This window comes from Phyllobates terribilis, unplaced genomic scaffold (genome assembly GCF_046119375.1).
Source record: "Phyllobates terribilis strain yellow unplaced genomic scaffold, ASM4611937v1 Scaffold_11__3_contigs__length_659146591, whole genome shotgun sequence".
In the NCBI taxonomy this organism is placed as follows: Eukaryota; Metazoa; Chordata; class Amphibia; order Anura; family Dendrobatidae; genus Phyllobates; species Phyllobates terribilis.
This window is the reverse complement of record NW_027362771.1, coordinates 55,027,621-55,055,201: the sequence shown is the minus strand read 5'-3', so window position 1 is coordinate 55,055,201 and position 27,581 is coordinate 55,027,621. Positions and strand designations below refer to the sequence as shown.

Below are 27,581 nucleotides of genomic sequence, written 5' to 3'. Positions count from 1 at the left end.
CACAGTGCTAGCACTAGGAAGTAATCTTTTGTGGCGAGAGCTGCAGAGAACGCTCTATGCCCGTACTTGCTGTGCCAGCTGCAAAACTGAGCCGGCAGACCAAGCACTGCGGTCCCCAGGGATCTGCCCGGTTGCCACCCCTGTAATAGTAGCTCCAGTAGTTTATGTACTTTAGTGTGGGTAATTTAGGTACCAATATACAAATGTCCTATAGGGTGGAGTCACCTAGTTTGTATGGGGCCTGCCACACAGATGCCAGTAAGGCACCTGTAAGGTAAGACCTTTTTCCTGCACATTAAGAAACACAGAACTGGTACTCCTCGGAGTGCAGCGCACTTCACCACACACACTGGCTGAGCAGTAAGCCTTCATTTCCCAATAACACACTCAGAAACTCTAGTGATCGGTGCGGTTCAACAATCAGGTACATGTATGACTTGTATTTCATTCATTAAAATCCCTGCTCATTCTGGGCTTAGCAGTCAAGTGGGGGGTCAGTTATCAGAGACTGACAACCTTCCCTGTACACAATAGACTTCTATCACGGATTAGAACTTCACCATTAACAGCTAAGCCCAGAATCATTGAATAAAACCAAAGTTATATTGTATATAGTGCATTTCAAACAAAAACTAACAATCTCTTCAGCTTTTTCTGCTCTAAAGTGCCCACAGACTGCACATCATTCTCCAAGACAGGTTCCAAATAAAGGGAATCTGTCACCAAGTTTCTGCCCTCTAATCTAAGAGAAGCACAATGTAAAGACAGAGACCTTAATTCCAGTGATGTGTCACTTACTGGGCTGCTTGCCGCAGTTTTCACAAAATCACTGGTTTTATTAGCAGGAGATTATCACTAGTAAACCTGCTGTAGTCCTTATATTCATGAGCTTTGTATAACAACTCTACCCCCACCACGCATTGGCAGCTATAAGCCTATGCATAGTGTATACAGAAAGCTGCCAAGAAATGGTATAGTTGGGATTATATAGAGCTCAGAATTCAGAGATCTGGTAGATCTGCAGCAGATAAAACAGGGATTTTATCACAATGACAGCAAGCAGCTCAGTAAGCGACACATCACTGGAATTGTGGTCTGTATATCATGCTGCTCACAGTTGAGATAGCAAATACCTGGTGACAAATTCTCTTTAAGGCTGGCTTATTACACCCAACATTTATGGTCCATGTAAGTACTGCAATGTATGGAATGGCATCAGGTCTCCTGACCCAAAGCCAACAGCCTCATAAGCATATATCACAATGTTGAATTTGAGTCAGGAGACCCATGTCTTGTCTTACATTCTAAGTACAGGCCACGATGTAGAATGTCAGATGTGTGAATCTGGCCTTAAAGGTACACTGCCAAATCTCTACCCACCTCATGCAGATGAACCTCTTTCTTCCTAGAAGACAGGTTCATGTGTTTTTCCAGCACACTGCAGTATTTCTCAGTCTCCTTGTCATATTTCTTTTTCACCTCCTGTGTGAATGAAATTGGATGCAAAGTTAAATTACAAAACTGGTGCAGTTTATAAAGTATGAGATTAAGGTAGAGAACTGACAGGAAAATCATTATAGCCAAACACAAGCACTCACTTGTTCCAGGCTCTAGGCAATCGTTTTGTGATCCTAAACATGCTTATGAGAAACACTTCGGTACACTTTGTTATTGCCATCTTAAAGCACTCTCAGGAATATTTTTTTTTAATTAAATGTGAGTATATGTGCATGCAGTGAAGTGCGAGTATATTAATATACTCACCCACCGCCTACCTCTCCAGGATCCAGCACCGTTCTGCTATTCTTTTCAATGACGTCATTGTCACACTGGGCGACCAGAAGTGGCTCTTACAATGTAAATCTATGGAGCATCAGAGCGAGGCGCCACAGGCTTACATTGTAAAAGAGACTTCCAGCTCAAGCATAGAGCATAAGGTGAGCCGGTAAGTCTGAATTGTGGCGACGTTACCAAGAGGAGCAGAATGGCGCTGGATCTCAGGGAAAGCAGCAGTAGGCGAGTATGTTAATACCCCCACACTGCAAAATATCCATGGGAGTGCTTCTTTAAAGAGGACACTACTAGTGTTGAGCGAGTATGTTCTGTCCGAGTATGCTCGGGCCGAGCTCCGAGTATTTATAGCTGCTCGGTGATATGGTTGAATCGCTCCCGCGTGCACGATTTGCAACGGTTTGACAGCTTTATTACATGTGAGGAATGTCTATTTCTTACACATGCCTCACATGTAATAAAGCTGTCAAACAGTCGCAAATCATGCACACGGGAGCGATTCAACCATATCACCGAGCAGCTGTAAATACTCGGAGCTCGGCCCGAGCATACTCGGACAGAACATACTCGCTCAACACTAGACACTACTTAAAAAATGTAGTTAAATATTTTGTAAAAATTCCTGAGCTCTTCTGATTCTGCTAGTCTTTTCAGTTTTGAGCAATGTCACTCTATTGCAGAAATATGGACATTTGTTGCTTTTGGAGTGCAGTAACTGAAATCTCTGCTCACAGTCTAACTGGGCTTTCTTCACAGTCTTCTCTGGGGGCGTGCTTTCACTCCTCCCAGACACAGCCAATCACAGCTCAGCAGATGGTCTAGCAGTCTCAGACACTGCTAAGCTGTGATTGGCCGGGTCTAGGAGGGATGAGTGAAAGCTCGCACCCCCTGAGAAGACTGAGGAAAAGCCAAGCTGGACTGTGATCAGAGATTTCACATACTGCGCTGAAAAAGCAACAAGCTAAAAAAGGTATATAACTCAAATTTTTTTGTGCAAGTGGCAGGTCCTCTTAACAATGTGTTGCCTGAAGTCGGTCATGCGTGAATTATATGCAGTTCTGAATATGACACAGATTTTTGATTGCCTCTTACCGCATTTTTCTGCTGTGTTGGAGCGGCACGAAAAAATTTAATTCTGGAGTTTAGATTTTTTTTTTTCCATTATTCCGTTTACAGATTTGGTTAATTAACTTTATATATTGCCAGATCACACTTTTACAGGCATAATGATGCCACATGTGTATTCTTATCTTTAATGGGGAAAACCGGGGTGAGGGGAGGGGCCATTTTGAACTTTTATTTTCAAAAACTTTTTTTTTTTTTACTTTTCACTGTATCTATCTGTTAGTCCTTTGGTGAAGAACTGCGCTTTATGGTTCTTAATACACAATTTGAAATTTCGGTGCACAGGGGCAGGACTGAAGTTGTGCCAAGCAGACAACACAAGCAGCATGAAACATATGCAATCAACTGCTTCAAAAAATCAAAGTCAAGAGAGAGGCGCTGAGGACCACTCTAACTGGAACTGGGCACTATATATGAAAAGCTTCACTATCTGTCACGGGTGTGTCAGACAGTCGTCCTGCAGTGGTTTGCAGGAGATCTCCACGTTTGGCAATGCAGACAGCTGCCTAGATAAAAGGATGTCTTTAGGACCCAGCGACTACCTCTGGCCTGGGTGTATATATACCTGGTCTCTCCAGGTGGGCGTTGCCGGTTATACGCATTCCTTCCTGGATCTTGGCTGTAGCAGCACCATGTCCTCTCTGGAGTCTTGAGGCCGAGTGCATTGTTGGAGTTCATCTAAAGCTAAGCCGTTATTCCCTTGTTTTGTCTTTCCCTATTGTCTTTAGTTGCTAGCGGAGATTGACTAGTACTCATCTCCTTCCACCCCTAGTTGTAGCCTTACGCCAGGGATAGCAGGGCGAGGCACATGATTGGCGACAGCTGCGGAGGCTGTATAGGGCCATTTAGGGGAGACAGGGTGACGCTAGTCCAGATTAGGAGGTCACCACTCCCCCCTTTCCCTCGTGTCTGGGCTCCCTTCCCCTTTCCTCTGTGTTGTACTCACACCTGGCATTAAGCTCTGTGTTGCACTCTCACCTGGCGTGACACTATCACTGAGCATTCATCTTTTAATAAATTACCTTTGCAGCACCAATCTGCTCTTTTCTAAATTTTTCAAGAGGCGTAATGAGAACTTCTCCAGCATTTTCAATCTGTAAATATACATAGAAAAATGTTATGGGTCTTTTTTACCTCCCAAAAAATACCAGAATGCAAAACTCCAAAGCCCAATTATAAGAGCATACATTTGGCCACATATTATAAATATCACTTCATTGTCAATTTAAACGTGATCATAAAAATAAGATCCATTAGAGTCATACAAGCAGCTTGCATTAACTACCTTCTTTAGTGGGCCTGAACCCTTAAAGGGAATCTGTCAGTAGAATCAACCATCCTAAGCAGTCTATATGGGGAGGGCATGCAGGTCATTGAAAGCGATGATCTTAAGAAAATAAGCTCTGCCTTCAGAGCTTATTTTAAATAAAAGGAGAAGTTACCAGTGTGAGACATGTAATGACTGACAGTCTGCTCTCATAATCACAAACAGCTCTGCAGTAAGATCAGAAGTAGTGGGCAGCACAGTGGCTCAGTGGTTAGCACTGCAGCCATGCAGCGCTGAGGTCCTGGGTTCAAATCCCACCAAGGAACACATCTGCAAGGAGTTTGTATGTTCTCCCTGTGTTTATGTGGGTTTCCTCTGGGTTCTCTGGTTTCCTCCCACACTCCAAAGACATCCTGATAGGGAATGTAGATGGTGAGCCCTGACTGGGGACAGCGATGAGGATTATATATGTAAAGCGCTGCGGAATATGTTATCGCTATATAAAAAGTAAAAAAAATAAAAGTAAGAGTACAGCAGAGAAAAAGAAATCAGTTTTGCTTTGCTAATCCAGTACAACCCTTTTGAAGCCCACGGGCTATTAAATAATGTAAATCAGCCTGCGGGTATTTTTCTGCTGTTGACAACCCTTATTGTGTAAGCAGCATCCTTGTATTACGGCTAATCTTGAGTGGACCTTCAACAAAATCATGCTGAGGGGACAACTAAGCAAATAATCAAAATATGCTTTATTTCACTGAAAAATAATGTATGGAGTCCTGCAGAACAAGAGCCCTCTCTGAAAACCTTGTCTGTGCTCTAATGCCGGACCTTGTCCTTCAGTTACCCAAATATGACCCCACAAGGGTAACCACTTGCCATTTTTTTCCCCAATGTAATAAAACAAACAAGCAACTAGTTATTCATCCTCCACATCCCGGGACAAATGAACACCAGCTAAAAAAGTGTATTATGTGTATCCTCCTCAACAATGACTAGCGTCACTTGGTCAACTTACCATCCGCATCCGCTCATCTTCAAGATTCCCCAATACAGCAGCAAATTCCTGCAGAGACCTGGCTGAAAAGTGAAGGGAGGAAGTAAGAACAATACAACAGACAGCAGTAGTACCCGTAGCTTCCTGCACATGTCAGCCCACTCACTGCTACAAATAACTTCCTACTGTACTAAATTAAAAAGTCCTCGAAATATACAACAAAAAATGTTTAACGCTATACATGCAGGGTAGACTTCGGCCTACAAATTTTCCTTAAAATCTTGGATATGTTTATCTACAACCTAACTAATCTGAAAATGCTAAATTATTTTAAACTATTGTTTTAATGAGTTTTGTTCCATTAGTGAAGTTAAAGCTCCCAAATCAATACTGATGTAAAAAAAATTGAAAAATATACCATCAAACCCAAATCTTTTGCAATTAAGAAAATATGATCACAGGAAAAAAAGGTAAAGGCAATAATAATAATAATAATAATAATAATCACAGGACTGAATTATTTAAGAGTCAGTAGTGTGTATGTTTGGCATATGCAATAGGAAACATCTCTGCCATTTTAATTTAAGGGTAATTAAGGGCACTAGTCAGTAATACTACCCCTACACAATCAGAAGCAATGTGGGATAGGGCAAAGAAAAACATTATGAACAGGCTTATTACAGCACCATTCACTGTGTTTAATTGATAAGCAAATTAGGTTTGCAAATGCACTGGTAAGTATTCGTGCACTTGCAGCCTACAACTGTTCCTCACTTCTCCTCGCCAGCACCGTCCCCGCTTCTTCACCGATAGCCTCTTTCTCTGCTGTCAATCAAGAAGTGGGGGTGGTGCCGGCAAACACAAGCGAAGAGGAGCCAAAAACTCCAAGTGCACTAGTATACCACCAGTGCACTGGCAGATCTAATTTGCTTATCAATAAAAGCAAAGTTTTGGCGCAGAGAATGGCACATGTAAAAATGTGATGATGGAGATGCCAATCAGAATACCAATTTCAGTAAGAAAATGACATGTAAATAATATTTGGGACTCTGGACAAAATCAGTAATTACAATCCATAGTAGTAGTAGTAGTGATCCAAAAAGAAATCTTCATCAGTATGTGCTCCCAGAAAGAAAAAAAAGACCCCATAGACAGCGGCTGTGTTGGATGTGGGCACAGATTACACACACGGGGTCTTACCAATGCAGATTTCATCATCAGTTTCCGCATCACCAATGCACCGGAATTTGAATTCATTCAGTGAACCAGCAAATTTCCTTTTTGCAGATGACAGAGCTGCAGGAGAACATAACGAATGAGACATGTGGAGCGGAGCATAATATATAGAGTTTACAGAAACTTACAGTATATACACCAAATAGAAAGCAAAATATGCATTGTTTATCTAGATTCAGCCTGGACATAATCCAATTGTAGAATGACATCTTTTGGATCTAATTTCCCATACTAAACAAGAACAAATTATAACAGATAAAGCAGATTACGGCAGATAAGGACGATTAGAAACTGATGGGAAGTGGATACAGAAACGAGTTGAAATAAATTTCTCTCAGGATTATAATCCATGAAAGTAAAATCTACAAATGTGAGTGATCATACATCTGTATATCCCACAGAGGGCTGCCTTGGTATCATCATCCAGGTGGTCAGCACTTGAGACGTCTGATGACCCTGACGCTCAGGGAGAGGAGCCAAGCTCACATTCATCGCTTTACTTTTAACCGGGAATCTTATAGTTGACGTTACACCTTTCAGTGGGATTACCAAAGGCCAAAATCAGAGTTAAAATGGCTCACAGGCATTGGCCACTACGCTGTTACATTGTTAATTAAATCTGCTAACGTTAACCCCTTCAGAACATAGCCTGGATTAAAATGTAATGGCACTGACAAATTTTTTTTCTTAAAAAAATACAAACTCCTACAACTATGAAGACAGAAAATTCACATTTTAGGGCATATATAATGTATTGCTTAACTTAGAATTTGTTTGTAGAGGTCCATAAAAATACAGTAATTAAGCCATTGTTGTGCCGTCTGTACCCATCGGCATCCTGACTTGCATTGTGCAGTAGGGAGGAGGGGAGAAATCGATGGAGTGACAGAAAAAGCCCCCTTCCTCTCTAAACGCACTTTGATAATACATTGTATTAAAAGGTGCCAGTAGTAATCTCCCAGGGACAGATCCTATGCAGGTGCCATCACTTAACTGTATGATTGAGGTAGTCATATCACAATGGATGTTTTGTATTTACAATGGAGCCTTTTTGACAAATGTTCTTACCAGAAAATGAGCATTTTAGGAGTCGAGCTATAAAATGCTCATTTTACTATCAGGCAAAGAAATCATTTAGAAAAGGACTAGACCTCATTCTGACCTGGACAGTTAAAGTCCACCAGCATCATCAGGTCAAAAGATCTAATATCAGGTCGCCAAACTTTTGTGACTTTTGGAGTTTTCAGGCCACTTCTCCCAGCTCCGTCAAAATGGGAAAAGGTAGGGCAGGACGCCACAGCTCATCTAATTCATGATGAGTTGTGGTGTTCTGTACGACAGGGACTGAAAGTGAGATTTCTGAGGTAGTGCATAAAGGAGCAGTCATGCATCGGTCCATGAATCAGGACCGACTGACTCCAGCATGCCTCTTTGTGAAGAATATTGTTGATATAATCCCATGTCAATCATTGTGCCCTGTTTGGCGGGGGATTATAGAGGTCTACAATGTACAGCTATAATCGGACACTTTTGCATCTAAACAAGAAGGGAGGGGGCTGAGAGACAGCAAGGGACAAAACCCCCACCTTCTGCTGTGGAGCTGCCACAGGAAGACCCCCTGTGGACCCCGGCCATGCGGCATGTCCTTTGTGCTAGACAAGTATAATTCAATACAGAGTTATGGGAATATGATCTATCCCAGCGATACACCAAACAGATTTTTGGAATCTCAAGAACAGGAGGGATGTCACTCTAGCTTCCAGCACAGTCTAGCGCGTAGGGATGGGGAGATACACGGAACAGCCTTTTGGAAACCCCTAGGGCCACAGTGTTTAGTCTCCCTGCATAGCAGGGGCCTGGCTGGATCCAATGACACCAGAACCGGCTCCCTAGGACAGTCTATTAAGGAAATATAGCCCATTTAATTTTTGGAGTTTGTAGCTGAGAGAGATCAAAGGTGGAGATTTCGGTCCAGCCAGGGGGCAGGAGGGGGAGTGACCCAGAGGGGTTAAGAGCTCCAGCAACCCTAGCTCAGCATCTTTTTTCCTGGGAGGTCGCGACGACAGTGCGGAAGAAGTCCTGCAACAAAGGCGACCAGAGGCCTCCCATGTGGCAGCCCCTCCCCCGCAAGCCAGGCCTTCCATCTGACTGGTAACTGACTCTCAATAACTACTTGTATCTTTTGTACCACTACTATTGTGTTTGCATCTCTGACCATTATGTATAACCCTTATGTATATAGTGTATTGTCTAGTGTGCCCTTAAGGCAGTTAAATATATAAATTTAACCTTGGGCTGCTCTTTTATCTCGATCCACGAACTCTCACGTCCATTGTTCGGTCCAACGAACATGCTACTGGGGCTGGTTCCTGGTCTGATATAATCCCCCGGTCCGCTAGCGGGAATTATATTTAATAGGAACTAGTGGCAGCTCTACCAGGCCGACAAGGTTCTGCTTCACTGGGGCTAGTGAAGGGACCTCTCAGCCTGTCAGGAGGTTGAGCGAGTGTGGTGCCACGTCAGTGACTGAGGGCCACTTCTCCTCACTCCCGGTGCCTTCCTGTACCCGTGTGGATAGGTGGTGTCTATGTAGAACTGTACCAATCTGACCTTACGCGTCCCCGAGTGGGTGTGGAACATCACGTTGGTGCAAAGGGCAAATCCGTATCACGTAATCCGTCTGACGTAATTGTGACATCAGGCGGGTGGCGAAGTGTGGATTCTTCACAAGTGGTGGCAGCGGTGGGATTCTGCGGGATCTCTCTGGTGCTATTCATCACAAGCCCTTCATGAAGAATTGATGAATCAGGCTCATTCTCTCTAAGCACCCTTCCATTTTGAAATGCTAAATTTCATGAATAAGATGCTACAACTGATAGAACGAAGGAGTAATCTGGCAAAAAGACAAAATCTTTATTGATTATAAGTTACCAAAGTGGTAGAGGTTATACAAAAGTGACAAAAGCAGGGGGATGAGGAAAGAAGGTGCCGGAGAGGGGGCAATCCCTGGAAATCAACGCAGAGCAGTCCAACACTTATGGGTACATGGAGACATTGGTATATAGAAGATGGAGAGAGATATAAATATATGGATAAATAGATAAAAGAAATATGGACATGCAGCCGATGGGGAGGTTACCCCATTATAGGACAAAACACACCTCGGTAAGAACAAGAATAAGTGAAATATCATGTGCAAATTGCAGGTAATAAATAGTGACCGAGATGAAGTCCAGGTATTGAGTTAGGTATATATGTAGTGCACCATATTAACATAGGATGCAATGTCCATATAATGACCAATAGGTACCCAAAATATGACTAGAATAACTCACCCAGCATAAAATGACACGAGTGAGGGAGAGCCCGCGGATGCCAGGAGAACCCCAGGAAGTGCTGCCGGTGAAGAACGCGCCCCGACGCGCGTTTCGCCTATCTTTGTCAAGAAGCTCTCTTGACACCCCAGAACAACCACCAACGTTTTCCTGAAGCAGCTTTGCCCGGGAATACTCGGCGGCTGCGCTGGTGTCTAGATGATTGGGCACATGTGACCTTTATATTCCATTATTGGAGGATTAATGTATTGAGAACTGCTGTGCGTTCTTACTCTTACAATTTGATAGTCCTGTATGTTTTAATGTTACTTGTTTATTTGTTCAAAACTTAATAAAAACTGATTCAACATAAATGATGCCGTGTGACCATACTCTTGAGGGGTTTTTGGAGTAGCTTAATTTTCTGAAGCAGTTTTGAAAAGTTGTTCTTTTTTTTTGCAGCCTGATTAGACGGAGCCTAGTTTGGAGCGGATTCTATAAGGAGCCACTTTCAAGAAGTGACATGGACTTTCTTTCCGTCCCCCATCAGGCATTTTTCAAAACCTGAAGCAGAAAAAAAAAAGCTCAAAAGAACTGAATATATGGACAGCAAAGTGGTTTTACAACACAAAGTGCTAAATAAATGCAAAAAGAATGTGCACATATGCTCAGTCTTTTAACTGCTTCATGTTTCCAAAAAGATCAAGTGGTTAAAAGAAGCAACCTAACCATTTTGTAGGAAGCTTTTGTCGCAGAGTGCATCTTCTTGCAGTCACCACTGTACTTACGAGAGCTTCAATCAGCAAGATATCTTGAGTAAACAGTATTTACTTCATACTGGATAAACATGAGATACAATTCAGTGTCACACAGTCCGTGTGCTGCTGACATAACACATTCAGGAAAGAAAAAAAAACACAGGAAGTAAGAACAACCAACAATTGAGAGCTTTCCTCCCCCACATTACAGCAAGCATATAACTATACACACTATTGCCATCTGCTGTCTGGTTAGTATAAAGTCCTCCTTTCACTTATAATAAGTTCTAATCTGTTGCATATGCCAACAGCTTTCAAGCTTGGTTTATACTGTACAAGATATATATATATATATATATATATATCTATAATCTAGATCTAAAAACTGGCACAAAAAATGACCAAAAAAACTTCAGGGAAAAAAACTTTGGTATGCACATGTGTAGAAGAAGTCATGTTCACATGCATTTAGAGCAAGTTCACACGGACTTTTGGGGAGTTTTTCCAATTCAACTCTTCCAATTCATTTCTATGGGAAATCCACTTTTTTGTTCACACAAGACCTTTTGCAAACTGCGCGCTACTCATAGGAGTGCCAAAATTGAGAGACTTTTGTTGATTATGGTGACTTTGCCATCGTTTGTCCGCAATAGGAGAGTGGAATGGTCTAAGGACAGATCACCAATAAGCTTACCAAAGCTCTTTATTGTAAGGGGCTGCGTACAGTCATGGCCAAAAGTTTTGAGAATGACACCAAAATTATATTTTCACATGATCTGCTGGCCTCTGGTTTTTATTAGTGTTTGTCTGATGTTTATATCACATACAGAAATATAATTGCAATCATATTATGAGTACCAATAGGTTATATTGACAGTTAGAATGAGTTAATGCAGCAAGTCAATATTTGCAGTGTTGCCCCTTCTTCAAGACCTCTGTAATTCTCCCTGGCATGCTCTCAATCAAATTTTGGACCAAATCCTGACTAGTAGCAGTCCATTCTTGCATAATCAATGCTTGCATTTTGCCAGAATTTGCTGGTTTTTGTTTGTCCACCCGTCTCTTGATGATTGACCACAAGTTCTCAATGGGATTAAGATCTGGGGAGTTTCCAGGCCAAGGACCCAAAATCTCTATGTTTTGTTCCATGAGCCATTTAGTTATCACCTTTGCTTTATGGCAAGGTGCTTCATCATGCTGGAAAAGGCATTGTTGGGCGCCAAACTGCTCTTGGACGGTTGGGAGAAGTTGCTCTTGGAGGACATTCTGGTACCATTCTTTATTCATGGCTGTGTTTTTAGGCAAGACTGTGAGTGAGCCGATTCCCTTGGCTGAGAAGCAAGCCCACACATGAATGGTTTCAGGATGCTTTACAGTTGGCATGAGACAAGACTGGTGGTAGCGCTCACCTCTTCTTCTCCGAATAAGCTGTTTTCCAGATGTCCCAAACAATCAAAAAGTGGATTCATCAGAGAAAATGACTTTGCCCCAGTCCTCAGCAGTCCACTCCCTGTACTTTTTGCAGAATATCAGTCGGTCCCTGATGTTTTTTCTGGAGAGAAGTGGCTTCTTTGCTGCCCTCCTTGAAACCAGCCCTTGCTCAAAGAGTCTCCGCCTCACAGTGCGTGCAGAAGCACTCACACCAGCCTGCTGCCATTCCTGAGCAAGCTCGGCACTGCTGGTAGTCCGATCCCGCAGCTGAAACAGTTTTAAGATACGGTCCTGGCGCTTACTGGTCTTTCTTGGGCGCCCTGGAGCCTTTTTGACAATAATGGAAGCTCTCTCCTTGAAGTTCTTGATGATGCGATAGATTGTTGACTGAGGTGCAATCTTTGTAGCTGCGATACTCTTCCCTGTTAGGCCATTTTTGTGCAGTGTAATGATGGCTGCACGTGTTTCTTTAGAGATAACCATGGTTAATTGAAGAGAAACACTGATACCAAGAACTAGCCTCCTTTTAAAGTGTCCAGTGATGTCATTCTTACTTAATCATGACTGATTGATCGCCAGCCCTGTCCTCATCAACACCCACACCTGTGTTAATGGATCAATCACTAAAACGATGTTAGCTGCTCCTTTTAAGGCAGGACTGCAATGATGTTGAAATGTGTTTTGGGGGTTAAAGTTCATTTTCTGGGCAAATATTGACTTTGCAAGTACAGTAATTGCTGTTAAGCTGATCACTCTTTGACATTCAGGAGTATATGCAAATTGCCATTACAAAAAATGAAGCAGTAAACTTTGGAAAAATTACTATTTGTCTCATTCTCAATACTTTTGGCCATGACTGTATGTGTTTCAGAGGAGCATAGTCAGTCTATTTGAAGTCTATCCACCATCAGTGGACAGAGGCTTCTGTTCACTTCCAGAGATTTTCAAAATGATAAAAAAATTCAACCACACAGTATATTAGAAAGTTATAGATTTTCATTACACATTAAAATGTGTTGTCAAAGACTGTCAGGGCACTTGCACAATGCCTCCCTGTACAACAGGTCTCCACAGGTGGCGATCTTCACACTCCTTTTGACCTAGTCACTTTGCAGTGCAGAGTCAGTGTCCTCAGGAATAAATGAAACCAGGCATGCGCAGTCCAAGGGAGGCACTGTGCAACAGTGGAAACCCCCCCCACAAGTGACCCATTTTGGAAACTAGACCCCTCAAGGATTTTATCAAGGGGTATAGTGAACATTTTGAACCCAGAGGTACGACACAGAATTTGATAACATTAGGTCATCATATTGAAGTTGTCATTAGTCTTGAGCGCAAGTGCTCGCTGCTTGAGTTTGCATCGGGTACTCAGGTATGCACCATGTATCAAGGGTGCTCGAGTGACATGCTCTAGTCCCCGTCTGCATGTTTCACGGTTATTAGTCACCCAAAAAAAAAACATGCGGGGATCGCTCGTGCATGGCAGGAAAACCCCGCTTGTTTTTTTTGGGTGTATAACAGCCGCGAAGCATATGGAGCGGAGACTCGAGCATCTCACTTAAGCAACCGCAATACTCGGTGCAACTCAAGTAGCGAGCACTTGTGCTCAACACTAGTTGCCATATCGTCATCATGTTTTTTTTTCTTTACTTTTGAAAAAATCCCAACCCTAATACAACCCTAACCGCCGTTCCTCGTGCGGTATAAGTGATTAGACAATTTTATTCTTTGGGTCGGTGCAATTACAGTGATACCAGAATCATATCGGGTTTTTAGGTCACACACCAAAAAGGGTTTCACACGTCCGGATATTTCCAGTACCGGAAAAACTGGTACCGTAAAGATCAGTGTCACGTGTGTCTGTGTGTGTCACAAGTGTGGCAACCATGTGCCGCCCGTGTGACGCATCAGGATCACACAGACCAGCGCCTGGGAATCAGCGCTACACTTAGCGCTGTTCCCATGCACCGGTGCTCAACACTGCCTGCATCATGGTTCCCTGCCGGCGCTGCAAGGGACAATGATGAGGGTAGTGGTAGTCTGCTCCCGCAGTGTCCCCACCTGTAAAAAGAATAATAAAATCCATATACTCACCTCTCTAGGTGTCCCCCGCTGTAATCCACTCCACCGCTGCTTCCGAGGAGCCGGGTAGAATGAGCAGCTCCGGAGCTGCAGCTCAGGAGCAGTGTCCTGTAATTCATGGAGCGCAGCTCCAGAGCCGCTCATTCTCCCCGGCCCCTTGGCAGCAGCGGTGGCATGGATTACAGCGGGGTACACCTAGAGAGGTGAGTATATGGATTTTATTATTTTATTCTTATTTTTACACTGCGGGAGGAGAATACCACTAGCCTCATCATTGTCCCGGCTGGTGCTGATGGCAGCGCCGACAGAGAACCATGATGAGTGCAGCGTTCAGCACCCGGCGTTTGAGAACAACACTACCTGTAGCGCTGATTCCCAGGCACCGGTCCAGTGTCACACTAATAACACACGGATGTCATCCATGTGTGTTCAGCGTGATACACTTTTGCGGACCGTGCACCTGCAAAAAACGGACATGTCAGGGTGTGGAGCACAAGGACACACAGTCCATGGAAACACACTGACATGTGCACAGACCCATAGATTTTAATGGGTCTGCGTGTGTCAGTGTCTCCGGTACGTGTGGAAACTGTCACCACTCGTACCAGAGATATGGACGTGTGAAAGAACCCTAAAAGACGCTTTTTTGTTTTGCAAAGACTAGTTTTTGCAATCATTTTTCCATATTTCGGCCGACAGTCGTGATGGCTTGTTTTTTGCGGGACAAGTTAATGTTGTTATTGGTACCATTTTCGGGCAAATTACATATTTTGATTGCTTTCTATTCAGATTTTTGGGAGGCAGAATAAACAAAAACCAACAATTCAGGAATTTTTTTTTTTTTTAAGCCGTTCCTCGTGTGGTAAAATTAATAAGGCAGCGTTATTCTTCGGGTCAGTAAGATTACAGCGATACCAGATTTATATCGTTTTTCTATGTTTTGGCGCTTTTACACAATAAAAACTATTTTATATAAAAAAAAATTTTTTGCATAGTTTTATTCTGAGAGCTATAACTTATTTTTCGACTGATGGAGCTGTATGGAGGCTTGTTTTTTGCGGGGCAAGATGACGTTTTCAGCGGTTCCATTTTTATTTACATTCATCTTTTTGATAGCGTTGTTTAGTGGTATGATAAAGCATGTTCACTAAAGGGGTTAACTAGTGGGACAGCTTTATAGGTCAGATCGTTCCAGACGCAGCGATACCAAATGTGTACTTTTATGGTTTTGTTTTTATTCATAAAAATATTTATTTATAATCAAGTATATTTATATTTTTTTCATTTTTTTATATATTTCTACAAAAAAATAAATATATTTTTTTCCACTTTGACACTTTTTCACCTTTATACTTTGACCCACTATGATATTTTCATTTTTTGCAGGCTGATAGCTTGTATAGAATAGGGATGCAGCAGCAGCATCCTTATGCTATGTAGGCTGTCAGCTCTGCACTGGCACAAGTTAGATCTATCTAATTTCCTGATGCCTGGTGATCTGGATGTCGTCATGACATGTGCGGGACCGCTCCTGGCACATATTACCGGGTGTCAGCTGTTAGAATCAGCTGACACCCGGCGGCGAACGCGCCCGAACAGCCTCTCTGCGGGCGAGATAGCCGGGGCGTAATAATACGTACCTGGTCAATAAGGCCCAGGGCGCAGGTACGTATTACGCTCCACGTCAGAAAGGGGTTGAAAGGGTTTTCCTACAAACAAAAGTTGATTTTAATCAATAGATCTTGGAATAATAATACGTGTTTAAAAAAAATGTTCCTGTGCTGAGATAATCTTATAAATGTGCCCCTGCTGTGTACTGTGTAATGGCTGTGTCTGACCGTGCAGGAACATGGTCTGATCATACCACTGCTCCTGGGTGGGGTGGGGGGTTTACAGACAGGACAGCAGAGGATCGCAAATGATTCTTTCTTTGAAGTAGAACATTGCTTAAAAACGGGTAGGAAAATGTTTTACCTCACAAATAGAATCAGCTGTAATCCCCTGCTGTAATGTCTGTATACTCTTTTGCATCCTCCCCTGCCCAGGAGCAGTGGTATGATCAGACCATGTCCCTGTACAGTCAGACACAGCCATTACACAGTACACAGCAGGGGCACATTTATAAGATTATCTCAGCACAGGAACATTTTATTTAAACACATCCATTTGCGAAACTTATTATTATTCCAAGATCTATTGATTAAAATCAACTTTTCTTTGTGGAAAAACCCCTTTAAGTCCTTTAGTCAATGATCTTAATGTGATCTTTCATGTAGGTGGGCTAAACTTTCCTCATCTGTCAACAATTTGTAAATGATTATATTTTCATGTAAGGTCACAGCCTGTGGTTTTTTTCAGTGCCAGACTTGGTTGGGGTTTGGCTGAATTCCAAATGATTTAGCGCTTTTTGATGGTATAGAGCATAAAGGTTACTCAGGAGGAGGTAGAAAACCTCAGACATTAGGCATACGATTCAGGATATTATTAAGCCTATAATGTTTAAACAAACTAGGAGGGAGGGGAATAGCTGAAAAAGAGCTCTCAAGCAAGCAGCCACAGAGAGGAACTGCACTTGAGTGTACGGAAACAAGTTCTTAAGTCATTACTGTTTGTTTACTCTTTAGAAGACACAAGCTGCTTGGAGAGGGGAAGATGTTCAGCTCCAGAACTAGCAAAACAGGGTAGACAAGTGCAGTCACTGTTAAAATATGTTCACATGTAGTATTTTGTATTTGTTTTTTTATGCTATGGCCAGCAAACTGCAGCGAAACATTTTGGTACTTTTTTAAAATTTAAAGGGAACCTATCACCAGGAAAAAACGCCATTAACCTGCCGATATGGGGTTATTCTGCAGGATAATAGCATTACTAACCTGCCCGGCGCCTGCACATAGCCGAACGCTGCGGGGAGAAAATTAACTTTATTCCCCCGGTAGCATTCGGTTTCAATCACGTGGGCGGCTCTGGTGCTTGTTCAGTCATCGCTCTTGAGTATACAGCGCGGCAGCTGTAACCACGTCCCCGACCCTGGCGGACACTGGCTCTGCATCGGGGCCGGCTGTGAGGCAGAGCCTGGGGTGCAGTTACAGCCGCCCCTCAGAGTGGTGACTGAACCCGTGCTGGTGCCGCCCCCGTGACTGAAGCAGAATGCTGCAGGAGAAAATAAAAGTTAATTTTCTCCCGGCAGCGTTCAGCTATGTGCAGGCGCCGGGTAGGTTAGGAACGCTATTAACCCCATGTCTGCAGGTTAATAGCATTTTTTCTGATGACAGATTCCCTTTAATATGACCAATCAAAAATAAAAAAAGTTTATTCAAAGGGGTTGTCCACTATTGTGACAACCCCTTCTTAAATACTGTATTCCACGGTGTGAAATAAATATAGCAGATACCTCCTGTGTTATAGTGATGACATTGTGACATCCAGAACAAAGTTTTATTTAAAACATGACATAAAAGACTGCAGCAGAAAAGAAAACCTGATAAAAACTCATGTAAAAACAAAACGCACTCAAAAACAAGTAACCTAATATAGGTAATACGTGCAAAAAGGCTGAAACATCAAAAATGCACCAGATACTCAAGGGAACATAGCCTTAATTTCAAGGGAGTGGCGGTAGACATCGCTGGAAAGGAGTCGATGCGAAAGGGGAGTATCTGTTATTTTATTTTACACTGTGAAAAAGTATTTAGGCAGGGGTTGTCCAAGTAGTGGACAACCCAAGTAGTGGACAACCCAAGTAGTGGACAACCCCTTTATTTTATTTTTTTAAACTCTTTTTTTTGTTGGCAGGCAGTATAATTTCAGATGATGATGATGACGATGACTATGATGATTTCAGTCTGCAGCACAGATGGAAGACTGATTGGGCGTCCATCTGTCTGCCAATTTTTAGTTAATGCGTATGGTGACCTAAAGCTTCTCGGAATTGAATCTTTGCTTTAAACGTTTTGCAGAGAAAGAATTTACTTTATTGTAAATTACAGTACATGTTTTCAAGCATTTCTGTAAAAGAAAAAAAATGTGGCACACAGCTTTAATGCTTTCTTAGCCTTTATGGCAGATGGACAAGGACATTGGACAATCTTTAAAAATGTAAACGTTTATTTCACAATGGACATTCATCTCCAACCTGCAAAATTGCTAGGGGCACCATAAGATTTCAGCCTGAGCCCAGTTTACGGGGGCAATTCTGAATACTATCATTCCAGATGGATTTAGATTACAAATTCGCCTTTTGAAGTACATATATTAAAAATGTAACTTTTAATATATGCACACACCCAGGGGGTCAGGGATGCACAGAGAGCCAAAGAATATGCCTCTGCTTGTGCAAGTGTCAGGCTGTCTTGGAGCTCAGTCCTGCTGTGACAGGAGAGGAGAGCGCTTGTTTCAGTACAAGCATATCCTGTGGCACTCTGCCTGGGCATTCCGGACCTCCCAGCATTTCAGTTAGTTTTTAGTCAATTACAACTGGAGTAAGTGCACTTTAGGAAGTTTTTGAGGATAATTCTATCACTATTCTTTTGCCATATGTAATATCCTTAAAGGGATATTCCAATCTCCAAAATCCTAATCCTTCAATTAGAAATGTAGTATAGTTCTTCTGATTTGCTGTGTCGTTTACCCCATGCGCAGGGCATTGCAGTAGCTTAGATATCCATGGTTACAACCACTAACAACTAACGGTCATTAAAAAAAGTGATCGCAACCATGGATACCTAAACTACTGCAATGCCCTGCACATGGGGTAAGCAACATAGCGAATCAAAAGAACTACGGTACTACACTACATTTCTGATTAGAGGCATTTACTACTGCTGCTGCTACTACTGCTGCTGCTGCTGCTGCTACTACTGATAGGGTCTTGAAGATGAGAGTACCCCTTTAACATTATACATACACACTGAATGGTTATGGCCCATACCCACCTCCAGTTACCATCTTTCATGAGGAACATGATGCAAAACACTCAGAGATGGAAAGACCAATATCAGATATTAGTGGAGATATAAGTACAACTCCTCCTCCCAAACTTCCTTAACAATTGCCAAACTAAGAGCAAGTATAAGGTACAGTCCCCATAGTGATCTACGCTATTGTGGTAGATCATCTCACTCGGCTGTAGAGAGAGGTAGACACAGGAACGCTGTCTTTTTAAATCTTTTGTTGGTTTATTTAAGGTACTGCATAAACCAGTCTAGCGTTAGCAAAAACAAACACGGCCTATCGAGAAAAAAAACATAACATATGGCACAGCCCAAGTTGCTGTGGGGATCTGTCCGCTCAGGGAACAAACAAAAGTTCCACTTTCCTTACACTCAAACACAGCTCTGGAGCTCCCAACTCCAGACACACCCACCAAGGATTCAGAAGGGCGATCATTTATCTTCTAAACCTCACCCACTTTTCAGCTGTTCACAAAGAAAACCCAGCCTTTAACAAGGCTGATTAACCCCTCTCAGCACTTAGTCTGCTGGATGATTTTTCACCCAGGTTCAAATCACTGAAGCCAAGAACCTCAGTGATGCATATCTCCACTCCAGTACTTTGCCAGTGACTTTGTCACACTATACATCTGTAAAATAGTTTCATGTGTGTGTATTTCTTTGGAGCAATTGTAAATATTAATTTCATATACTGAGCATAGGTTTGTCTTTGGTGGAAGCACATATTTTGTTTCCGTTAGGGACTCTCACCAATATGGTAATAAAAATAAATGACTCAGTTACATTTTTTAGCATGCATTTCCAGGTAAATTTGTAATTTGATTAGCAGAAATTGTTCTTCTATTTTGTCTTGCTCTACCTGACTTGGGCTATGCTTTTATGACTTTAACACCGCCAGCTCCAACTGTTGATGGCACTATACAGCTCCTGCACTAGTGCCGTCTACTGTTCATACCACTATGTCCATCTGCAGTACCATAGTAATGTAGGTTGAATAAAGACCTAGGTCCATCCAGTTCAACCTTTCTCCCCTAATTGTACTCCCCAGTAATAACATTGCAACCTGGATAAAACCTGGCAACCTGGATAGCACTCATCCCCATGTTATTCAATGAGGCAGCGCACATGTCCAATTTTTTCCTCGAACATTGTCTGTCCGAGGGGGAGGGGGAAATTGCTGCATGCCAGAGTTTAATCAGATATTCAGATCGCACGCAGCTATGCAAATCAATGAGTGTGTGGGAAACATCAGACTGCACTTGAATGACATTTGAGTGCAGACAGATTTCCACAGCCCCACAGAATGGAGAAAAATTTTAATTTTTTTTCTCCATCTTCTCCTCATCTGACAGAATCGAATCACACCTGCGGAGACACTGATCAGAGTTTGAACAGAGCGTCATTTGCATAATCAGCCCGATTATCTCCAGTGAGAGAATCTACAGCCACCTGCAACTGCCATACAGGTCCGGAGATATGGACCTTTTTATTTAGAACTAATTTTTACGGTCTTTACCAAAAGGGCATAACTTACAGGATTGTCTAGAGGCATGTCTTTAGGCTGCTCTGCCCCATTATCCTGTGAGCAACGCCTTCTTGTTAAAAGACAAAATAAAATTTAGTAGAAAACAGAGGGGTCCATATCTCTGGCACTGCATGGCGGATTTAAAAAACAATAACAGAATAGTCAGGGGAGCAGCAAATAATAAACAAATACCAAAAACAGATCACTTGTGACAGGATTTATTTAAGCTCTGCTCAAGTATGAAACAAAAATGATGAGATCAGCAACAAAATGACCCCCTGCTCTCCGCAGAATTTCTATAAAATGGTTTCAGAGACATACAAATATTCAGTTGTATATAAACAAATCACACAATGGGGAAACCATGTCATATGTTCTTGTATCTTCTTTTTGACACATTAGTAGCCATAGAGCAAAACTTCTTGAACGATAATAAAAATGCAATATTTGCTCCAAGTCAACTAGTCCATTCAAACATCACAAATTACACAAAAATTCAGCAGATTGATAAACAATATAGGCAAGATTCTCCATAATTTGTGCCCCTGAATTATTTTCACTTTAAAAATCTTTTTCTGGAAGTTTGTGTCAAGCATCCACTACGGTCCGTAAAATGTTTTGGGTTTTTTTCTCAAAATTATATTTGCCTCTGATCCGTCAACTAATTTCAGATTGTGCCACTTTGTTCCCAAGAAGAGAATATTAACTTCTTTCCACAGCGGACAATTTTTATTTTTGATCTTATGTTATGGTCATAGAGAAAAATTAAAATTGGGGAATTGGGAGGGGGAGGGGGGGGTGGGAGTAAGAAAACTGACACTTCATCTTTCATTGAAGTATGGACCTCCTGCAGTGACCAGGTAATCACAGCAGATATCTGCTATGGGAACCAGCCATTCATTTACCCCGAGGAGGATAAGTACACTTCTGAGGCAAGAGCTTCCTCTGTTCAAAGGGCTAATCTGAGACGCTTTAAAGCTAGTCATTAGTGATGAATATTCAGGTTTGCATCGATCTGATATTTATGGGAGATATATTTTCAGCGTCGTATCAATCTCATCACTGTAAGGCCATTGTAATCCCCCGCTCCCCAACTTAATATTGGTCTGATGGATGTTGCTATCCGTGCCATGTTTCACCACTTAAGAAAGGTAAAATCGTGATCGGAAACATGACAACAATATCTACAAAGATGTCCTGAAAGTTAGGGATCTCATAAAATTCTAACAGACCTAGTACATCCCATAACCAGCCCCATATGAACTCACCAAGAGGAGGTATGTAGGCATAACCTTGATCTAATAAAAAGCAGATTTGGGGATTTTTGTAGTTTGTTCGTTCTGGAAGATAGTTTTCTATGGGTTCTGTCCATTTTCCTAAGGAGTATCGCCTTCGCTTAGCTCTGAGCCATTTCCGCGCTATCAAGTTTAGTAATTTTCTTTTGCTATCCCTTTTATTTTATGTAATTGTATATACTGTATTGTTTTGTTCTCATTTTGTATCATCTCTGTATATTTTTTATAAACAACTGCACCCCAGGCTCTGCCTACTTTCCCGGATTAAATATATAAAATTTAATAGCTCTGTTACTCTTGCTCTATAAACCACACCCCAGGAGCCATTCGCTACCTGTAATGGGTGTCCAATGGGCCTGTATAAACGACTAGTGGTGGAGCTAGCAGTTCATTTTGCTATTGTGGAGTTGGCAGTGACCATATGGGCAGGGCAGGCGTCAGCACCCGGCACATCCGGGCAAGTGCCGGCACCATGACCCACTCACCGTCGGGCACCCCGCCGCGTTATGGGACCCGTGAGCGGAGGAGAGCGGTGTCAGCGCCCGACCCCCTCCCCCCCGCTTGCTTATTTACCTCTCCCCGTGCCACCGCAGCAGCTCCGGTCTCTTCCGCGTCCTCTGACTGACATCTCAGGTCAGTGGGCACAGTGACGTCTGCGTGGGGCATTATGTGGGGGGAACAGCCTGCATAAGGCATTATGTGTGGGGGGGGGGGGGGACAGCCTGCATGAGGCATTACGTGGGGGCCAGTATTCTGTATGAAGCATTATATGGGGGCCAGTATCTTGTATGGAGCGATTCGCCGGATACCTCTGGCGAGCACATGCTGTGCAGCCCTCCAAAGAAATGCCACAGAACACAAGGATTGGCAAAGTCGCCACTGGCGCCCTGTGCTCTTCACAGATGAAAGCAGGTTCACACTGAGCACATGTGACAGAAATGACAGAGTCTGGAGATGCCGTGGAGAGTGATCTGCTGCCTGCAACATCCTTCAGCTTGACCGGTTTGGCAGTGGGTCAGTAATGGTGTGAGGTGGCATTTCTTTAGAGGGCCGCACAGCCCTCCATGTGCTCGCCAGAGGTAGCCTGACTGCCATTAGGTACCAAGATGAGATCCTCAGACCCCTTGTGAGACCATATGCTGGTGCGGGTGGCCCTGGATTCCTCCTAATTCAGGACAATGCCAGACCTCATGTGGCTGGACTGTGTCAGCAGTTCCTGCAAGATGAAGGCATTGAAGCTATGGACTGGCCCGCCCGTTCCCCAGACCTGAATCCGATTGAGCACATCTGGGACATCATGTGTCGCTCCATCCACCAACGTCACGTTGCACCACAGACTGTCCAGGAGTTGGCGGACGCTTTAGTCCAGGTCTGGGAGGAGATCCCACAGGAGACCATCCGCAACCTCATCAGGAGCATGCCCAGGCATTGTAGGGAGGTCATACAGGCACGTGGAGACCACACACACAATACTGAGCCTCATCAGGAGCATGCCCAGGCGTTGTAGGGAGGTCATACAGGCACGTGGAGGCCACACACAATACGGAGCCTCATTTTGACTTTTTTTAAGGACATTACATCAAAGTTGGATCAGCCTGTAGTGTGTTTTTCCACTTTAATTTTGGGGGTGACTCCAAATCCAGGCCTCCAGTGGTTAATAAATGTGATTTCCATTGATGATTTTTGTGTGGTTTTGTTGTCAGCACATTCAACTTTGTACAGAACAAAGTATTCAATGAGAATATTTCATTCATTCAGATCTAGGATGTGTTATTTGAGTGTTCCCTTTATTTTTTTGAGCAGTGTGTATGTGTGTGTGTATATATATATATATATATATATATATATATATATATATATATATATTTATTTATTATATTATATTATAATATATATATATATATATATATATATATATATATATATATATATATATATATATATATATATATATATATATATATATATATATATATATATATATATATATATATATATATATATATATATATATATATTTGTGCCACCATTTTCGGAGACTTTAAATTTTTTAACTTTTTCTGTTGATAGAGTGGTTTAAGAGCCTGGCTTTTGCATAATGACCTGACGTTTTCATGGATACCAATTTGAGATACATATACAATGTTTTGATCGCCCACCATTTTTGTGGGGAGGTGCTGCAGCCCAGAGATGGCAATTATGGACAGTCAGGTTTTTTTTGTTTGTTTTTTGGCTTTGTGGCATGAACTGCACAGGTTTACTGTATGGCTCTGTATGAACGGAAGGGTGTTTGATCATGTGCACTGCTGCTCTTATTCATATGTAATGGTACCGGTAGAGATAGCCTTTGCTCAGGTATATAGCGCCATCAATTCTGCAGCGCTTTACAGACCTCTTCATCACTGGTCCCCATTGGGAATTCCCTCCCAGTATGTATTTGGGGTGTGGGAGAAAACAGGAGTACCCGGAAGAAAACCATGCTAACCACTGAGCCACTGTGAGCTGTCCACTTTATATTAGTCTAATATGACATACATACACACAACAATAGGATTAGGTGTATAATGAAGAATAATAATCTGACCTGAGGACAGCTGTCATCATTTGATTACCAACAGAACAATTTAAAGGTGATTTTAGCTAGGATTAAGTGTATAATAAAGAATAGCAGAATAACTGAGTTATGTAAATTTAAGATGCTTTTTTAATTGTACACTAACAAAGTTATATTTTAATATCACATCATTCTTTCCTGCCCCTTATTACCCTCCCCTAAACACATCTGCAGCTCTCTCCTCAGTGCTGTCAGCTCTGCTGCAGAGATGTGTATGATCATAACTTACACACCACAGCAGAAGTGGACTGTCTAATTACAAAACACATTTGCAGCTGCAGCTCTTCTCATAAAGCTGTCAGCTCTGCTGTACTGCCTCACCTCCCCACAATGGTTGCCTGTGTCATGGAAGCTAAAGCATTGAGAGGACAACTGCAGCTGCGTTTGTAATGACACAAAGGTCATCTCTGCTGTACTGTGCTAGCTATAATCACAAACAGCTCAGCAGTGAGATCAGCAGGGCAGACTGTCAATTGCATGGCTCACACTGGTAACACCCCCTTTCATTTAAAATAAGCTTTGGAGGCAGATTCTCATGCAGATCTGTGTCTGGCCCAGAGATCTTTACAGCTCATTTAATAATTAATAAAAATGTGAATTTCTTTTGAATAGGACATTGAATTGCTGATCTCAAGATATCATTTTATTCAACTTTCTATGACCTGCATGGCTATATAGACGGCTTAGGAGGGTTGATCCTTCTAACCCAGTGTTTCCCAAACCTCGTCTTCAGGCACCCCAACACATCATGTTTTCAGGATTTCCTTAGTATTGCACAGGTGAGAAAAACAATGGCAGTTTCTGATGCCTAAATAATAATTCCATCACCTGTGCAATACTAAGGAAATCCTAAAACATGAAGTTTTGGGGGCTGTGAGGACTGGAGTTTGGGAAACACTATTCTAACAGATTCCCTTTAACATTGACAGAATATTTGAGTTAATTTATTGGGACTTTGGTTATGGTATGCCAAAGTTGTCTAGTGGAAGCACATGGGTGAATTTTAGGTGTTTCAAAAGCCTTTTGTTGTTTGCTTTAATTATTAAGTATTCCTTTTTTGTGTGTGTTCTATAGTTTGCATTAGCTATACGTGATGAATCACCAACCTCCCAATATTACTTTAGGTTGTGTCTATTTTTTGTATAATCTGTATGTATAATGCATTTGACCATGATTTTTGATTATGGATTTTTTGAGGGGAGTCTGATGCACAAGTTGCTTTCGTGTGCTACATGTAATCGGCATGTGTCCCATGTGTGTCCTAAGTATGTGTGCAGTGTGTGAAGAGGGTGGGGTTGACACACAAATTGCATAGGGTCCCTCTGCGGTCTGTGGCTGGTGTTGGATGTACAAAATACGATTACAATAGTTTGTGTTATGTTACATTACATTTACACCACCCCTACGCATACATCAAACATATCAACTTAAGGCACTGTTCACACTGCATTTCTGCAATGTAATTACGCGATTCAGACAAACCATATAATGCCACGATACACAAGCACAGTTCCTTTGAACTTGCTTTTAGTATTTTTTTTTTTCTGAAAGTCTCATTGTCACGGGTGTGTCAGAAGTGACAGTCGCCCTGCAGTTGGTTGCAGAAGATCTCCGTTTGGCAGTAGACACCTTCGTAGCAGTCTCTCTAGGACCCAGTGGCTACCTCCCTCTTGCTAATTTACTCCCAGGCCTGGGTGCTTAAGTACTTGCTGTTTGCTACAGGGAGGCGCCGGTTATATTCATTTGTTCACTTGTGAAGGCTTGGAGCTTTGAGGACGTTAGGAGTAATCTTTCTGAAGTCAGCTCAAGCTAAGTTACTTTTCCCCGTGTTTGTCGCCTTTCTTGTCTTTAGTTGTTAGTGGGGACTGACTAGTGCTCATCTCCCCTTCCCTATCCAGGGCCAAGCACTAGGGAAATACAGGGTTTAGGTTCCTGTGCAGCGATTGGTGAGGAACCAATATAGGCATGATAGGGTGATATCACATCAGCCTAGGAGGTCTCCACTCCCCCTTTTCCTAGAGTCTGGGCTCCCTTCCCCTCTTGCACTTAGCCCTTCCCACACCTTGCGTGACACTCATTCTAGACGGGCAAAGAAACTGAATAGTCTATGGCCCAGTCAGGGGGTGTCACCTGAATCCCATTTTTAAGTTGATTCAGCCTTGAAACCCCCAAACACACTGCAGAAATGAAGTGAACACAGCCTAACAGTGGTGTCTTTTTTGCTTCCATTTGGTTTCTACACCTATTTTTTCACTTGTTGTAATCTGTAAAGAGGCATTTTACAGAAAGAAAAAAAATCCAATCCATGATATGGTTATATAGGGTATTCCATGATACGACATATTCCACAATATGGTTATAGTCGCATAGATCCGAGTCATTCATCTGCCAGCGCGTCAATGTACAACTAAAATTAATACTGCAGTGTCAACCGGCTGAAATGTCAAGGGTTAAGACCTCTTATGCTTCATTATCATATACTAATGCCCATATGAGATGCTAGAGTCATTTGTAAATGAGGATGGGAAACCATGCAACAGGAATAAGATGAGATGACAGAAGGCGGTGGGAGGCTGAAACACCGAGTCTGAAATGAGTAGAAAAATGCAGCAATTACATGATTCTTCTTTATCCACTATACGGCTCAGTAACTATACAGATTTGTGTGCCAAGAGGCCGATCCAAAGACTGTGCTCTCCAACAGCCCAAATCTCATCCAGACCGCTCTTCTATTATTCATTAGTCCCACGAGGGCTTTACTCATTGCCACAATACCTTGAACTATTGGCTACAAGTAGATCGCGCAAACGGTTCATTCAGACTGGCAAAAGAAAATGTACATTTCTTGGCTGGACTAGAGACGACAAGTCTTTGGTTTTAGTCCACCTAAAATCTAGTTTATAAAAGGTGCAAAGTCCACAGTGTGACGGCCCTGTCCCATATGCATCAATGACTCCATCAGTGCCGGCACAGGTCCAGCCATAAGGCTCTCTATAGAGAAGCAGGTTGATAAAAAGCAGATCCCGTTACAAGTGTCTAAGTAGGTAACTATGGTTACCAGTCAATTAGGAATTTCTGACTCACGGTATATGACAGCAGTGCAGGATGAAATCATTGGATACAAAGCTAAAATAACAGTCTTTTCTTCATGACACTGGCAGAGCACATAGGGAAATACATATAGTGATTATGAGATCAGT

The 27,581-nt window shown here is 42.4% G+C and overlaps 1 protein-coding gene across 3 annotated transcripts in view; it reads right to left on the bottom strand.

Moving 5' to 3' along the window:
- ARHGAP26 (Rho GTPase activating protein 26) overlaps positions 1-27,581 on the bottom strand; it is a 608,729-nt gene that overhangs the window by 476,270 nt on the left and 104,878 nt on the right. For all 3 annotated transcript variants that reach the window (XM_073651266.1, XM_073651268.1, XM_073651267.1), the window contains exons 2-5: positions 6,378-6,473; positions 5,199-5,260; positions 3,939-4,010; positions 1,381-1,482 (exon numbers count right to left, since the gene is read on the bottom strand). In XM_073651266.1, the coding sequence (XP_073507367.1) occupies positions 1,381-1,482; positions 3,939-4,010; positions 5,199-5,260; positions 6,378-6,473 (332 nt within the window). The remainder of the gene's footprint in view (positions 1-1,380; positions 1,483-3,938; positions 4,011-5,198; positions 5,261-6,377; positions 6,474-27,581) is intronic.